The following is a 17,310-nucleotide window of genomic DNA, read 5'->3' as shown; positions in this document are numbered from 1 at the left end:
AAACAATAACCGTGGCAGTTATGGTATCTGGTCATTTTGTCCTATCTGACCTTCCAGGGTGCGCGCGTTCATCGGGAGCGCTCTTGCAAGAAACAGTGGACGCGCGCTCCCGACGTGCGGTACTAATCATGGCTGCTCTCAGTAAGTCCATACCGCATAGCTGCTATGAGATAGGACACACATGGAGTACCTCATGTACGAATTCCACCCTCCAGGTGACAGCCGGTGCTCTGGAGGTCTCGTTCAAGATATACGCTCCTCTGTATCTGGTGAGTATATTTGCGCGGATCTAAACGTTAATTCACCCTGGCAAGGGCGCAGTTAGCCTGGTAGCTAAGTTACATCAGAGTCCTGCAGGACGATGCGAGCGAGGGCCCGTAACAGTTGCTAAGTTATTTAGTAATAAAAACACAAAAGTCTGTCTCAACCCGTCGTGTTTTACATTTACTAGCATTCAGATCGTCCAGGAAAGGTCGTTAGACTGATGACATGATCAGATGAGCAGAGAAAGAGAGAGAGAGAGCTGCTGAATGATACTGATCAAACTGTCAAATGCTCATTTGCGTAACTTTGTGCAAAACTTAGGCACTTTCGCTTTCATTGTTCATTGTTTTATTGATTGATGTTCACGTTTCCGCATTACAGTCTTCTTTGAATTATGTTGTGAATTGAAATGATGCTTGACATATTTAATTTGATGATAAACTGCCTGGTTTGTCTGTTAGATTTGCACAATCATTCTCATTAAACTGAAACTGCAGATTTAAGATGAACTATTAGTTTACCAAAGCAAGGTTAGGTTCAGATGTTTTATTTGGCCAGGATGTTCACTGTCTCACATTAAAACTTACCAATCAGATTCGTGAACGAATCGTTTTTGGAGTTTTGGATCTTTTCAATGAATCGGTTGAATTTTTCTAGCCAAACTTTGACATAAATTACTTGTTTCTGATAGATTAATTCAGTGCCCCTACCTATTGGTCCCTATCTATAACGCTCACACCTAATCCTAATCCTAATCCTAACTGTCATAGAGAGAAGCAGGGGAGTCATAATCTCATTGGGAGACAGATTTTGATGTCACACCTGCTTGAACGATTTGTTCACTTATTAAATAAACTGGTAATTAGCAACCATAGGTTCTCTGGCCCTAATAATGCTGTGCACTGATAAATCATTTATAATAAATACAGCAATATTCCATAAAAAAGGAATTGTCAGTTTTGATTGGCTAAATGCCACATCACATTAGTATATTTATTAATCAGGGAATGTTATCTTGTATGTACGTGCCTGTGATGACTTAGCATAGCTGGCTGTCAGTCTTTATAGATCTGATAGAGGGATCATCATTGTGGATCAACTTTGGATGTGTCATTTGCTTCCGTTGCAAAACAGCAGTTCATAATAGTGGTGCAACACCTGAACTGTAGGGTTGCAGTGCTGGCATTCCATTCAGTTTCGCAAAAACTATGGCTCAGTCAGTCTATCATTAGACAGTAGGTCAGTGGTATTTGGATGACAAACCACAGTGTCAGCATCTACAGAAACCAATGTGTTTGTGTAATAACACAACAAATGTTACAGCCAATGTCATATTGAAACTGTACTGTAGTCTATTGTGCCACATAAGCTCTCAGTGCATTATTTTTCCTTTAAAGTTGGCATGAAACCGAAGTTGCCAGCTTCTCAAACAAGAAAAAATATAGGATGGGACTTGATTTTGTCCATGGGGAATTGATTGGATGGTTGGATCATTGTCGTTTGCTATTGGTTGATCATGTGAGTGACAGGTTGTCCCGCCCTCGCACCAGTAAACACATCATCAGAGAAGAAATGTCACTGCAAGAGGGAGGAGAAGTTATTATTTTGATCAAAGATTACGAGGCCGCGTGAATTTAATAAAATGATGTGAACGGATAAATCATTTATAATAAATACTGCAATATTCCATAAAAAAGAGCTTTAAAAGCTCAGAGTAAAATAAAAATTTTATTTATTTGAATAACAGGAAATATCATCAACATTCAATATATATATTTTTTTTCTGTGTTCCAGATTGCAGCCATTTTAAGAAGGAGGAAAAAGGATTATTACAAGAAAAGGCTGCTTCCTGAGATCCTGCAATCCACGTCTTTCCTGACCGCAAATGGAGGCCTCTACATTGCGTTTTTCTGCATTCTCCGGTAATCTCAACCGAATTCTGCTAACAAGCAATACTTGGAAATGTTTGCTGTCCCATGTGTACTGTTGCTGCAACAAGAGCTGTAAAGCAACCTTTGAATCCATGTCCTTATCAGCTGTTCAGAGTCTACGCACATATACGTCCACATAGGATTGTTAAGACCATTGACGCATCAAATAAATGATGTACTGAGATAAACTTTTGGTTATTCTGCATGACCGGTTCAATGGAATGAAGGGCACTTAATTTGTGAATACATTGAAATCCCTTCTAAATGAGACAAATATTCAGCAGCGATACATTATCCTCGGTTGAAAGCACGTCAGTTAGCTCTGTTGTGTAGTTTATGAATATAAAAGACCTACTGTCCTTTCCATTGTTTCCTTTCTTTTTCTTCTGTTATTCAGCAAGCTCTTGGGACGTTTCTATTCCTGGTCGGCCGGCTTTGGGGCGGCACTGCCGGCCTCATACATCGCCATACTAATAGAGCGGAAAAGCAGGTTAGCCCTGACGTTTTCCTTTCATGCTGATCAGATTTCCTTTTGCACAAATTTCATGCAAAGTTTAAACTACATTTATTACGCAACTTCTGAAAAAGTAGAGAAGCTCCGGATCAAAACACAGGCAAAAAAAGAGCAGAAACAAGTGATTAAAGCAGTGCTTATGCACGTTATAGCCTTTGGGGGAAAAACACATGATTTTCTCAGCTTTTTGTTCAAAATGTTGCTTTTTTATGAAACCCACATTCAATTGTTGATAAAAGAATGGATGAAGCTAGAAGAAAACTTTTTCTTTTGTTTAAAAGCAAAGGCTCTGTTTATCGTTCTTCATTGAATATTAAAACTTTATTGTTATCGTCCTTTGTGTGACTGGGCCTTAACATCGCAAAAAGGTTAGAGATCCTATGTAATCGTCTGTGTTCTTATGCAGGAGAGGACTTCTTACAATTTACATGGCAAACCTGGTAAGACGATTCAGCATCGCTTCTTTTCAGTTCCACTGTGTTAAGTTTTCTTGACAGTTTTTTCATACTTGCTTGACCATTTCCTGGCAGTTGTCAACATTGCATCTGTTATCTGCCACTTATGTTACTGTTTCTGGAAGCTGTGATTAAAAATTGTCTGTTTCAAGGAACCCTTAGCTAATTTTGATCTAAAGTGCTCTGTGTTATTTCCAGGCAACGGAGACGATTTTTCGGATGGCTGTCACGAGGGGTCTCGTTAAGCCTATGAAACATGGAGAGGTACGTTAGTTATGTTACCGTTAATACGATTATTTTAATTTTTTTATAATTGAATTAATACATTTATTCAGCACAGATGCATTCAACTGATTAAAAGCAACATAAATGTTTTTAACCTGATCACAGCGTTTTGTTTGATGTCCATCTCATATTTTCAAAATGTTTCCCCCTAGGTTCTTCTCTTCTGCTTGACTGCATCTCTCTACATGTTTTTCTTCAGGTATGTTGGTCAGCTTATTGGTTCTCAACCCTGGTTCTGGAAGATGCCGACACTGGTTAACTCATTTATTTAAAGGGATAGTTCACTTTGAAAAAAAATGTTGGTATGTTTTAGCTTACCTCAAGGGCATCCAAGATGTAGGTGTCTTTGTTTCCGCAGTAGTTTCAATTTTGATATTTTTAAGTCAAACCGTTCTTGTCTGTCAGTCATATAATGCAGGTCTATGGTCACCACCTCGAAGAGCATCCACAGAAAAGTCCAAATTAAACAATTCCCCATCGTAAGTACAAATTGATGGCCTAAGACACGAAACGAGCGGTTTGTGTGAGAAAACGAACAGTATTTATATCGTTGTTTTTACTGCGGAAACAAAGACACCTACATCTTGGATGCCCTTGAGGTAGCTAAAACATACCAAAATTTAATTTCAAAGGGAACTATCCCTTTAACACATCTTCTCATTAGTAGAGGCTCCAAGACTTGCTGAGGTTCTCCAGGACCAGCATTAAAGGGATAGTTCACCAAAAAATGAAAATTCTGTCATTTACTCGCCCTCAAGTTGTTACAAACCTGTATGAATTTCTTTCTTCTGCTAAACACAAAAGATATTTTGAAGAATGTTGGTAACCAAACAGTTAATGGTCCCAATCAACATGAGTAAATGATGACCGTATTGTCATTTTTGGGCCAACTATCCCTTTAAGACGGACAAGCACACTCTTCAGAACACATATATAGTTGTTCGATTACAAACTTTGACCCTTCCCATTTCTGGTTTTATCTTCAGATGCAAAGACGGACTGAATGGCTTTGCTTTCTCTTCCTTAAAGTAAGTTTATCATGACTTCTGTACATACTACTTAAATTCCCAAGGATTTTCTGTTAATCCTAAGGCCCCCTAGGAAACACCCTGTTCAGAGTTTAAAGTCATGTCAGGCTGCTAAAGGAGATTATGTGTCTGGCTGTGGCAGATTTATAGTTGGGAAGGAGGAGATCCCGACACACTCTTGCCTGGCTGAGCAAGCGTACACACAGGGTTCAGAGAGAGACGCGCAGCCACCGGATGAGAGACCAGAGCACACGCCTGCCTCCAGGGGGAACTGCATCACAGCATTTACACGCAAACTCCTAGACTCTATGTGAGTGAGATACACACCTAGAAAACATATATTTCAAACTTGTGTATTCAAGGCCGATATTTTTCAGAAAAATTTATTTAATTCTATCCGATACCGCCAAAAGTATTATATAATTAAACATTAAAACTTAGTTAAGACTATTTTTTTTATTTGACATAATTACTTAGACTTTTTAATTCATGGGGAAAAAGGCTTATTTAGAACTGCCAAAGTAAAATAAATTAATTGTGAACTAAGTTTACTCTTTTATCAAATGTGGTGTTATTCCTTTTTCTTTTGAATGACTTTTAGAATTTATGAGATCAGTTTATTTTATTGACCACAGTAATAAAATACAAATTAAACCAAATCTGCATGTATATTTGAGAAAATAATTTATATCATAAAAACTACACGTACACAATACCATTCAAAAGTTTGGTGTCAATATGATTTTTGTGCTCACCAAGGCTGCATTGATATTAAAGATACATTAGAAACGCTAATATTGTGAAATATTTATAACAATTTGAAATAGCTGTTTTCTATTTTAAAATGTAATTTATTCCTGTGATGCAAAGCTGAAATTTCAGCATCATTACTCCAGTCTTCAGTTTCACATGATCCTATAGAAATCATTCTAAAATGCTTATTTAATGCTCAAGAATAATTTCTTATCAAAGTTAAAAACAGTTGTGCTGCTAATATTTTTGTGGAAACCGTGAGGCTTTTTTGAAAGGATTATTTGGTGAATGGAAAGTTCAAAAGAACAGCATTTATTTGAATTGGAAATCTCTTACATTATAAGACTTTTCTAAATGCATTTGCTGTCACTTTTGATCAATTTAATGCATCCATTATCAATACAAGTATTAATTTCTTTTTTTTATATCTTTTTTTTTATTACTGACCACTAGGGCTGTGTATCACCAACAATGTCACCATACGATAAGCATCACGATACGATACGTATCACGATATGGATCAATTTGGAAATTAACATTTCTTTTGAGCAGAATTTAGTAACTGTAATATCTGTTTATTGAATAACCGGTGTTATAACAGTTGTGATAACTGAAAAACGATTTAGTTTTTGTCATCAAAAATACTAGTTAAATGAAATACAAAAATTGTCACAAAAAACCTTAGAATGGCTCTTCCTTATTGTTTTAAAGTCTCTGCCTCAATAACTGAAATGACAATCATAGTGTCAATTATAGTGACTCTGAAGCGTGTCAACAAAGCTCAATGACTAAACAAAACTTAAAACATTCCATAAAAGCAAAAACTGTAACAACTTAAATTTAACTTAGTTTTCTCAAACTCTTTTAAACACATAGTATTTAACAATTTGGTCCTAAGTGTTGGAATGTCCACCAAACAAAGTCATTTCTTCACATTACGTTGAAATCATTTTTATGCAGAAACTACAATTGTTCGACAATACTCAGGGTTAAAAACTCTCTGTGCAGAAGAGAGTGACAGAAGAACGTCTCGCTTAACTTCATCATACAACCGTTTCTTTTAAAAACTGACGTGTTGTGTAGCGTGGCTCACACTCGTGAAGCAATTGTCTGAAGCTATTATTCTCGACAACGCTGTGTGGCTGTAAATCCTAATTTATGAAACGCATTAATGCATTTGTAGTCTTGTCTTTTGAGATTGATTTCAATCTTTAAAATAAATTGTAAAAAGTAGCACATATAAATACAATAGAATAAAAATAGCCTACCAATAAAGAGAAAAGTCTAGCACTAGTATTCAGAAATACTACAGAAACTGAATAAAGTAATCAAATGTAAAATAACACTGGGTAGTATTTTAGTCCTGGCTAAATTAAATACATAAGTTACAAATCCAGATTCCTTAAAATTAAAGCTATCTTTTGTTGTTTTGACAACAAAATTACTGACAGACACATATGGCTGCTGTCACTTTAAGAGCTAGTGCACGGATCCTGTTTTCATTATACTGTCACATGCGTTTAATGCTTTTTTTTAAGACATAACCGACTGTGTTTAGAGGATACTCACCAAGACCGAAATTTTTGCACAATACCCGCAATCCCGAGCCCTGAATTGGCTATTCAAAAGCACAACGGTATCGATACGCGCATTGTCAGGAGTTCATGATGATGTATCGTTGTATCGATATTCTGAGCACAGCCCTACTGACCACAAATACAAATATACTACCTTATGCAGTGCTGTTTTATACATTTATAATGGGTAAAAAATGGTTTTACTTCCATTTGCCACTTTGTGAGTTAATTTTTATTCCTGGTTGTTCAGTCAGCAGTCGGCTTCATTGTCATGTGTGAATGTTCCCCTGCTTCATAAGGTATTGTGCATTTGCATTCATTGTGCGTGTGTTGTCCCCTTTAGATGCAAACATGGACCCAGGCATAGATGTTGCAAACACTATCAGGACAACTGCATCTCCTACTGTGTTAAAGTAAGAGTCTGAGACCACCAAACCTGCTGTCTTTCAAACCATCCATCTGTTTGTTCTGAGCATATGTGTTTAAAATGGGAGAGAGACCGAATGCGAATGCATAAACGTGTAGCATTCATCTGGGTGAAAGGCTCTGTTGAAATAGCAGTGCCCTTTGCTCACTAACTGGCAGCTGATGTGAAGTTGCTGGATGTTTTCTGGAGAGCAGCTTCTGAGATGTTTGCTTTGTGTTTTTAAAGGGTTTCATCCGGATGTTCAGCGTGGGTTACCTCATTCAGTGCTGTTTGAAGGTTCCATCAGCATTCAGACAGGTCTTCACCAAACCCTCTCGTCTGCTCTGGCTGCTCTACAACAAAGAGAACTTCCAGCTAGGAGCTTTCCTGGGATCTTTTGTCAGTATATACAAGGTACTTCATCTCCACTAAGATCCAGTGCTTGTCTTTCCTATGAGACTGCAAGATTCTCTGCAACTTGTAGGGGGTTTTGTTTCCTTCACCTTTCTTAGTAACGTATTTTTCAGATGTGATATTTCTCTCTCTTCATCTCATTTCCATTTTATGAAAGGGCACAAGCTGTTTACTGAGATGGATGCGGAACCTGGACGACGAGCTCCATGCTCTCATAGCAGGTAAATTGTTTTGAAGCCCTTTCCTTTTGCACAGCCACAAGAGATTCTCAGCTCACCTTTTTCTCCATCTTTTCAGGTTTTCTTGCCGGCACGTCAATGTTCTTCTACAAGAGCACCACTATCTCCATGTACCTCTTCTCTAAACTAGTGGAGGTAAGAATTATCTTGTTTTTTAGTGGTTTCAAATGAGTAGGGCTTCTCAATGATGTGTCTGGTTCAGTGTTTGCTTTTGGCTTGTCAGAGTTCTTCTGAAACCCTCTACCTCCCCAGCTCCACCTGCCTAGATCTGCTACAGGATTTATCTATGTGTACTTTTGAATTGTGGCCAGCCTAAGGCACACCTGTGCAATAATCATGCTGTATAATCCGCATCTTGATATACCACACCTGTGAGGTGGATGGATTATCTCGGCAAAGGAGAAGTGCTCACTAACACAGATTTAAACAGATTTGTGAACAATATTTGAGAGAAATAGGCCTTTTGTGTACATAGATAAAGTCATAGATCTTTGAGTTCAGCTCATGAAAAATGGGGGCAAAAACAAAAGTGGCGTTTAGAATTTTGTTCAGTGTATTTATTTTTTAATTTAATTATTAAAATGATTATTTTTATTTAAAATATAACTCAGTGTATGTGTGTATACATTGTTAATAATCTGTTCACTGTCTTTTTAGACATTGTATTTCAAAGGGATTGAGGCAGGCAGGTTTCCTTACTTCCCTGAAGCTGACACCATAATCTATGCCATCTCCACCGCCATCTGTTTTCAAGCGGTGAGTTTAAAATGTTCTTTAAAATCTACCTAAAAGGACCTTCTGGATATCCAAGGACAGTTTTACACCAAGGGAAAATACAAACTACATTAAAATGCAGAAGCTGTTTGTGCCCGTGTGACTTATTGATGACTCCGTCATGAACCGAATGAGAATCACGCCAAGTGTTAAATTAAAGTAAGGCAAAAATAGGTTTGCCAGGTTTTAAATTACAAAGCAATAAATTCAAGACAATTTCAAAAACCTACTGGAAACATGCCCATAGTTCATGTGATTAATATTGAAATCATTTTGTGTGATATGTCCTGGATGGATCTGATCAGGCGGTCATGGAAGTGCAAAATCTGAGACCATCATACTGGAAGTTTCTACTGCGGTTGACAAAGGGCAGGTGAGTATTAATGGAAAATCTGATTTATTTTATGCATATGAATTGTTGAACACATAAAGTTATGATTTCTTTGTCCAGGTTTGCTCTGATGAACAGAAAAGTGCTTGATGTTTTCGGGACCGAGGCTTCCAGACAGTTTGGTGACTACACGCCTAAACTTGACCCCAGATACGTGCTGTGTCCCATCGACACGGACGTGCAGTTGGGCTGACGGACCCGTGGATACCTGTGAGATGTCTTCACATAGACCAACAATGACACGAAGGCACGGAAATCTCTTGCACACAATCTCTCTGTCTTACATTCTCTCGGCCTGGCGCTCATTAAATGTGAAGTGAAAGTGTAAAGGCAGTTATACGTTTACGTTAATGTGGATCTGAAACATTTTGCAATGTAATTACCGCAGGCAAGATGTGACCTCTCTGTACGCACATTATAAGCATTTGAAGATGATTTGAGGTTTATAGGATAATGGTGGCTTATTGGATTCTCAAGGGCAGAATGACAGCCCAGGAATGTGTTCACACGAACTCAGCAATTCCTGAACTGTTTGGGATTTGACCTGCAACCTCTGTGTTTTTTAGTCTGTAGCATTAACTAATCGGCTTTGAGAATATAAAATGATTTTAATTTTTTTGTTTAGTTAGGAAAATTCAGACTGTTGTTTACAGCACAACGTTGGCCATCTTAAAAGGTGATGCTGGATTATTTTTGGTCATTGTCATTTCAAATCCTACCAAAAACGATCAAATCTGTAATTAACTGTCTGCCATAGTCAGGAAATGCGGGTTCAGCCAATGTAAAAAAGATCTTGCTGACATCAGGGTTGTGTATGACCTCTTCTGTCTTTAGTGTGCACTTAATTCTTGTACAGATAATTTGAGACCTTCTGGTAAGTAGAGGCTTTTATGGAATGTTATTAGTACAGAACTACACATTTACTACCCACCTTTTATTGCAGATTTATTATTTGCAAATATTCTTTCAGGAGAGATAAGGAGATTAAAACTCATCTTAATGGACTTTCACCTTCATTTTCAGTAGCAAATCTTTTCTTTTTTGAATGAATAATAATATAGTGTAAAATCTGACAATATAATCGCAGTATTGCTGTGTTTTTGAAATGTAATTTATGTAAAAAGAAAAAAAGAAAGCCTTATGTCTTTGATGTTTGTATAAAAGCAAAAGCTTTTATATTAAAAAATGTTCAGATGAAATAAGGTCTAGTGTTTTATTTAGCTATATATATACACACACGCGCACCCACGCACATGCACACACACACACACACACACACACAGTGCCTGTCAAAAGTTTGGCAACAATTTTTTTTTTATGTTTTCAGAAAAGTCTCAGCTTTATTTAATCAAAAATACAGTGAAATATTTCAAAATAATATATTTTTACGGTTGTGAAACGGTGGAATATATTTTTGTGGAAATGGTGATACTTTTTTCAGGATTCTTTGATGAATAGAAAGTTCAATGAATAACAATAATTTTGCATTTATTAAAAAATAGAAAATCTTTTGTGACATTATAAATGTCTTCACTGTCACTTTTGATCAATTTAATGCATCCCTGATGAATTAAAAGTATTAATCCCGCTCTTTTTTTTGTGTAATTTAATCACAAATGTTTGAATGGTATCATTGTTTCCACAAAAATGTTAAGGAACAAGAACTGTTTTCAACATTTATAATAATAAATGTTTCTTGAGCAGCAAATCAGCACATTCGAATGATTTCTGAAGGATCATGTGACACTGAAGACTGGAGTAATGATGCTGAAAATTCAGCTTTGATCACAGGAATAAATTACATTTTAAAATGTATTCAAATATACATCAGTTCTTTTAAATTGTAATATTATTTCACAATATGACTGACTAATAAATATATAATTATGACTAATAATCACTTTTTCTTAATGTTGTCTTCTTAGAGATTGATTTGGATTGGTTTGATAGTTTAACATGCTATTTAGATGAGTGATACATAAAAAAAATATATATATATAACCGATTTGTTCAAACGTCCACTGGAGGGCGATGTTATACTCCGTTTAAATCGCAGATCATCCACTATTTGAATCCATGAGCGCACTCATTAATTTAAAAACATTTGCAAGACTAACATAGGTGTTTATTTGTAAACAGAGATGATAATAGTAGTATTTTTATTTCTAGTTGTAGACCAACTTAATACTGAAACTTTGTTTATTTGCATCCAAAATAGACTTATAAAAAATATATATTTTCATTGTATCTTAAATTATGGCCCTGGATGACAAAATTCTGTATTTGTCCATCGAGGAGAGGCTCTGAATCTTCTCAGTGTTGCACTTTGTATTCAGTTCACATGATCCTCCTGACGCAGCAGAAATTGTCTTCGAAATGGTTACAAATTGCTTTGTTTTGTCCTCTCACTTTCACATTGTCTTTATTTACAGACAAGCATTTGTGTCCATGCTTCTCGACTTTCTGTCCAGTGTCCGGCCCTCTGAGTGGCCCAGTGTGAGAGTCATGTCTAGTCCTGAGAGAGGATCGGTTCAAGCCTGTTCGTGAACAATGATCCATTTGAACTGGTGGATAAGTGAAAACTCAGAACGCTCAAAAAAGACATTTGACTTCTACATTTATATATTTGCCAGACAATACTGCAGCTCACTGTTAAAATGTGCACCCTGAATGCACTGTACAAACCAGTGACCTTGCCATTGCTGTTGTCATGCTACTATATGTAAATGAAATGGCATTCTTCTTTTTTGATAAATGAATAACATTTTCATCTCCGTTCTGTTGATGGAAAAGGGATGTGAGATGCTTTTAAGACTGTCCTTACCGCGTCTCCAAGGAGAAATATTAATTTGCTCTCCGATTTCTGGTGACGATTCTCATTTTCATGGTTATTTCTTAACCGGAGAAAGAGCTGAAGGACAGATATCCATGCTGTGGTCTCAAAACCATGCAAACGCAAACTTCTAGAGCAAATCTACGCATTAATGTGCGACGCAAATGGGAGAGCCGTCTTTAATTGTGCCAGTATTTTTGCAGTGACCTTCAGCACAGATGTAGCAAACTTTCTCTTGATTCACGTCCTTCATGCTGAGATTTCCCACAGGGCCCTTTAAAAATAACTGGTTGATCTAGAAGTTTCGGTGAGCACTTTTCAGGTGCTGGCCAATCAATCACTTTCAGCTGTCTCCATGGCAACTGAATCTCATCAAACAGTCTGAAGGATGAGAGTGTGAATGTGTGCGGCCAGAGTGTGCATTTATTGAACATCATCCATATACTGTACATGCAGCAGCTGAGCATTCCTCAAAATGTACAAAAGCTGCAACGTTTCTACAAGGTTACTAGGAGGGCTGCAAACTCTCTTTGTCTCAGTTCCAGTGCTGTCTCTCTTCTTCACACTTGTCTGGGACCTGATCCAGATGAATCGAACCCAGGTGCAATGTCAAGCTGTCATGTTTGTTAGAAACCGGCGAGAGGTGTGTGTGTGTGTGTGTGGTTAGCCTCAGATGCTCACCTAATCATGGCATGTCCTTTCTTGCCTCTGCCTCCAGGTTGTCAGGATCCATGGCAGAATGAGGCCACACAAATGCTCTGATCAAAGTGATGCGGTTATGTCTGCTTGCTGTTGTATTGATGTCAGAGAAGTCGTCTTGTGTCGTCGCTACACTTTGGATTGATTTGGCTTGAGAATATTTTACCAGCTTTAACCGTCGCAGAAGAGCGGTTGGCTGACCTGCAGGGATTTTAATATATGGACCGGCAGACAAAATCTATAATAAAATCTAATCTACTTAAGCCTATTTTAACACATTTATTAAATGAGACCCGGGATGTTAATGAGTCTGGCAGGTATCGAGTGAGGAATACTCCAGGCAGACTGCTGAGAAGATTAATACTACTCACCACATTCATTAACTCATAATCCCCTCCTCATTGAAAGTCTGTTTTGTAAAAAGTAATGGGGCATTTTGCATGGCAGCTTATTTGATTTTAAAATCAGGCAGAGGAAAGCCAATGTTATTATAGAAGTATTTGGAGATTATTATACAGTGCCCTCCATAAGTATTGGGACGTTAAAGGGTTACTCACCCTCATGTTGTTCCAAACCCATTAGGATTTCATTTCGGATCACAGAAGAATAGAAGACAAATAATTTTTCCTTCAATATGAATCCATCCATATAAATTGAATGGTTTAGTCCAAATTTTCTGAAGAGACATGATCGCTTTATATGATGAACAGATTGAATTTAGGCTTTTATTCACATATATATACATTGATCAGTGAACATAAACAGAAGCTCAACCGAACATGCTTGACGTGCAAGAACAAACCTCATTGGTTCTTGCTGAAGCTCAAATGTGCTGCGTAACACGAGAACAAACCTCATTGGTTCTTGCTGAAGCTCAAACGTGCTGCGTAACACGAGAACAAACCTCATTGGTTCTTGCTGAAGCTCAAACGTGCTGCGTAACACGAGAACAAACCTCATTGGTTCTTGCTGAAGCTCAAATGTGCTGCGTAACACGAGAACAAACCTCATTGGTTCTTGCTGAAGCTCAAACGTGCTGCGTAACACGAGAACAAACCTCATTGGTTCTTGCTGAAGCTCAAACGTGCTGCGTAACACGAGAACAAACCTCATTGGTTCTTGCTGAAGCTCAAACGTGCTGCGTAACACGAGAACAAACCTCATTGGTTCTTGCTGAAGCTCAAACGTGCTGCGTAACACGAGAACAAACCTCATTGGTTCTTGCTGAAGCTCAAATGTGCTGCGTAACACGAGAACAAACCTCATTGGTTCTCACACGTCAAGCGAACATGTTTGAGCTTTCGTTTACCACAACTGATGTGTGAGTTGATGAATGTTTATTTGTGAATAAAAGCCTAAATTCAATCTGTTCATCATATAAAGCGATCATGTCTCTTCAGAAAATTTTGACTAAACCGCTCAATTCATATGGATTAGTTTTACAATCTCTTTATTTACTTTTTGAAACATCTAAGTGTCAACCGAGGGACAGAAAGATCTCAGATTTCATCAAAAAGATCTTCATTTGTGTTCCGAAGATGAACAAAAGTCTTATGGGTTTGGAACGACATCAGGGTGAGAAAATGATGACAGAATTTTCATTTTTGGTTGAACTAGAAAGTCAAGAAATCAAGAAATCTCTAAATATGATTAAAGCATGAATATGAGTCAAAAGTACAGAATGTCACATTTCATTATTAGCTGTTTCAACACATACATGTTTTACCAAGTAACAATTACAGCCTTTTAGAGGACTTTTATCTCATTTTAGTTAAATTTTTATATTATTATTTCATTTTTATATTATATTATTTAAATTTTAGTATTGGGTATTGCAACCCATTGCAAATGTACAAGTTAGAAGCTAGTATTTAGTTGCAAATCCCTTGCAAACAATCACAGCAGTGAGTCTTTGACCCGTAGACATCACCAGACTCTTGGTTTCATCCTCTGAAATGCTTTTCCAAGCCTATAATGCAGCCATGTGCTTGTTTTTGGGGGAGTTTCTGCCTTTAGTCTCCTCTTCAGCTGGTGAAATGCATGTTTGGTAGGATTTAAATCTGGAGATTGACTTGGCCAATGTAAGACCTTCCATTACTTTCCCCTGTTAAACTCCTTGATTGAGTTGGCAGTGTGTTTTAGGTCATTGTCCTCTTGCAATATTAAAGAGCTTCCCAATGAGTCTGGTGGCATTTTCTTAAACATTGGTAGCCAAGATGGTTTTGTACACTTCTGAATTCATTCTGCTGCCGTCATCATTTATTAAGTCATCAATAAAGATGAGTGAACCTGTTCCAAGGGCAGCCATGCATGTCCACGCCATGACACTACCTCCGATGAGGCTTTAGATCATTTGCAGTTCCTTTTTTTCCTCCACACTTTTGCTTTCCCATCACTTTGATGAAAGTTCGTCTTTGTCTCATCTGTCCATTAAACTGTTCCAGAATTCTACAGGCTCATCTCTGTGCTTTCTTGCTAACTCTAATCTGGCCTTTCTATGTTCGGTGCTGATCAGAGGTTTGTATCTTGCTGTGTAGCCTCTGTAATTATTCTGTCGAAGTCTCCTGTGAACGGTAGATTGTGAGACCATTTCAGCTTTCTGGAGATTGGTGATTTTACTGACACTTATTTTAGGGTTCTTTTTCACAGCTTTTATGATTTGTCTGTCATCAGCTGCTGTTGTTTTTCCTCAGCCGACCTGTGGTGTGTTATCCAAAGCCAATATGACCATGGTTGCAAAAGTTCCGTCGTTATCAATAGAGTTCAATGGGACATACAACGAAAGTTGGCTAACATTGCTTTTGGGAAATGCACCCCTGGTTGATGTGGGTTGCTGAAGATGCCAGTGGTTTCTTTCTTTTTCAGAACATTCCAAACTGTTGATTTGGCTATGGCCATTGTGTGTCCTATAGGCTATCTCTCATTGAGTTCCTCTTTTCTTTTAGCATCCAAATCAGCTCCCTCATCTTCATCCTGGCTTATGTGTTTTGTCCCCAAACGCAAGACTCAGAATGCAGAAGCAATGGATATAACTGATACTACTTATTCCCTGTGTTTAATGTGAACAATTAATGCAACAGGACACAGCTGATCACTTCAGGGCAGTTTACATGACACCGTTTTCAACTAAAAACGTACAACTTTTTACGTGTTTTGGCCGTTTTATTTACATGCAATGACAATTTGGGTACCTGAAAATGAAGGTACGGGTTTTTAAAAGTGCAAGTTTTTGAAAACGGTCTCTGTGTAAACAACGAAAACACGAATCTCTGAAGACGATGACGTCACGCACACGCGTATTATGTGTTCAATCTATAGTGTTTCATTGCCATCTAATTGCCTGGCAGCAGAATACAGCCTTTTTAGTCGTTTTTGCGGATCCGTGTGAATGGGGATCGTTTTGACGATGTCGTCTATGCGCGGAAAACTCAATGGAAAAACGTCTCTGTTTTAAGCATATCGTTGTCGTGTAAACGTACCCTTAACGAACCCAATTGTCCCAACACTTATGCTCTAATTAGATTGAGGGATGAATCGTTTACACGGCAACGATATGCTTAGTTTTTCCTTAACAAGCCTAAAACATAACATGTCCACCCTGTTGTGTCAAATTAAACTGGACATGAAAATGTTTTTGACATGAAAATATATTCTTCTGTAATGATAATCTTCTGCTAGCATGTCTTTCTTAGCTAGTAATGGCCTTTATTAGCTTAAAACATCCACCCTGTTACACTGCATTGTAAATAAGTCATGTAACAGGGTGGACAAGTTCCATAGAATGTGATTGTGAACTAAAATATTTGGTCAGGATTATTAGGTTATACTATAGCCTGAGCTTAGGTTTTAGTTTCTCTTATGCGATTAGAAACTGACAACTTTTTCCTTCTCTGAGAAAAATATTGTGAATGAATCAAAAGCCGAAAGCTTTCAATCGCTGCCCACCTCATCACCACTAAATATTCGAACCGCCCTCCACAGCTCATTCATCATGGAGACATCCAAATTCATTCTTTCTCTCTTTTAATTAAACTCTCTTCCTATTAGACATGTCTGGAGGGCAAGGCCCAAGAGTGCCAAACAGAACAGAACGGGACACATTATGTCCTCTCTCATTCACTTGTGCTCTGTCTAATTACAGGAAAGAGCTGATTATACACCTCTGCTCTATGGCCTATTTGCAGAATCCACTGCAATGCAAACCAAACTGTGGACAGTTTTTGTTCTCATAATGGTTTGGATGCGGAGCAGACTGACTGAGTCAGGACATTTTTAGCTGTATTCTGATCCCTCTGCGACCTAAACGGAGTTAAACATTACACATTACTGCTGTGTGGTCCTCATAAACCTGCAACATAACCATAAAATCTGGGACAAAATGTCACCCCCTTTGACTTTGTCTGGTGCCATAGAGTGGATGGAGAGGCCAAGGCAGACATAAATGAGCTTACTGGAGCCAGTGAGTCACTAGACCAGCCGATATAGGACATTATCTCCGGCCATGACACTGTCCTTGTGTTTTATGGGGAAAAACAGGTTTTTTCTTGGTCACTTGGGTCTGATTGTAGTCTCGCTGTCTCTGTTTCACAATTGTGGACCTGGGCTGGTTTTGCTTTAGGATGCAGATTTTACACTAAATAGTGGCAACTCAACACTGTTCAACAATTGTTTAATCATACAAACGTTATCCCAAAAATATCAAACATTACAGTTTTTTACAAAAACTTTGTGGACGTGGCTTAATTTT

General features: G+C 37.8%; 1 protein-coding gene and 1 long non-coding RNA gene across 2 annotated transcripts; one reads left to right on the top strand and one right to left on the bottom strand.

Moving 5' to 3' along the window:
* Positions 1-81: 81 nt before the first annotated feature.
* Positions 82-10,233, top strand: tmem135 (transmembrane protein 135). Its single transcript, XM_082157435.1, has 15 exons — positions 82-269; positions 2,059-2,186; positions 2,593-2,685; positions 3,116-3,149; positions 3,363-3,428; positions 3,602-3,648; positions 4,436-4,477; positions 4,620-4,787; positions 7,151-7,220; positions 7,460-7,627; positions 7,785-7,848; positions 7,925-8,001; positions 8,524-8,622; positions 8,946-9,013; positions 9,092-10,233. The coding sequence occupies exons 1-15, from the start codon at positions 129-131 to the stop codon at positions 9,222-9,224; spliced, it is 1,398 nt and encodes a 465-aa protein (XP_082013561.1). The 5' UTR covers positions 82-128; the 3' UTR covers positions 9,225-10,233.
* Positions 9,930-13,124, bottom strand: LOC309488982. The gene is made up of 2 exons (XR_014202312.1): positions 10,285-13,124; positions 9,930-10,252 (listed from the first exon to the last, which is right to left on the bottom strand). It is a non-coding gene; the product is annotated as an uncharacterized lncRNA (long non-coding RNA).
* Positions 13,125-17,310: the final 4,186 nt, after the last annotated feature.

The sequence above is a fragment of the Leuciscus leuciscus genome, assembly GCF_965113295.1.
Source record: "Leuciscus leuciscus genome assembly, chromosome: 24".
NCBI lineage: Eukaryota > Metazoa > Chordata > Actinopteri > Cypriniformes > Leuciscidae > Leuciscus > Leuciscus leuciscus.
The sequence above is the reverse complement of the archived record's forward strand: the minus strand, read 5'-3'. Positions and strand labels throughout refer to the sequence as shown.

Excerpts from the sequence above, each read along its gene's own strand:
- tmem135 (XM_082157435.1), top strand. The coding sequence starts at position 129 with ATGGCTGCTCTCAGTAAGTCCATACCGCATAGCTGCTATGAGATAGGA. Across the intron at positions 2,686-3,115 it reads CTAATAGAGCGGAAAAGCAG|GAGAGGACTTCTTACAATTT; the intron begins GTTAGCCCTGAC and ends GTTCTTATGCAG. Across the intron at positions 7,849-7,924 it reads GCTCCATGCTCTCATAGCAG|GTTTTCTTGCCGGCACGTCA; the intron begins GTAAATTGTTTT and ends CCATCTTTTCAG.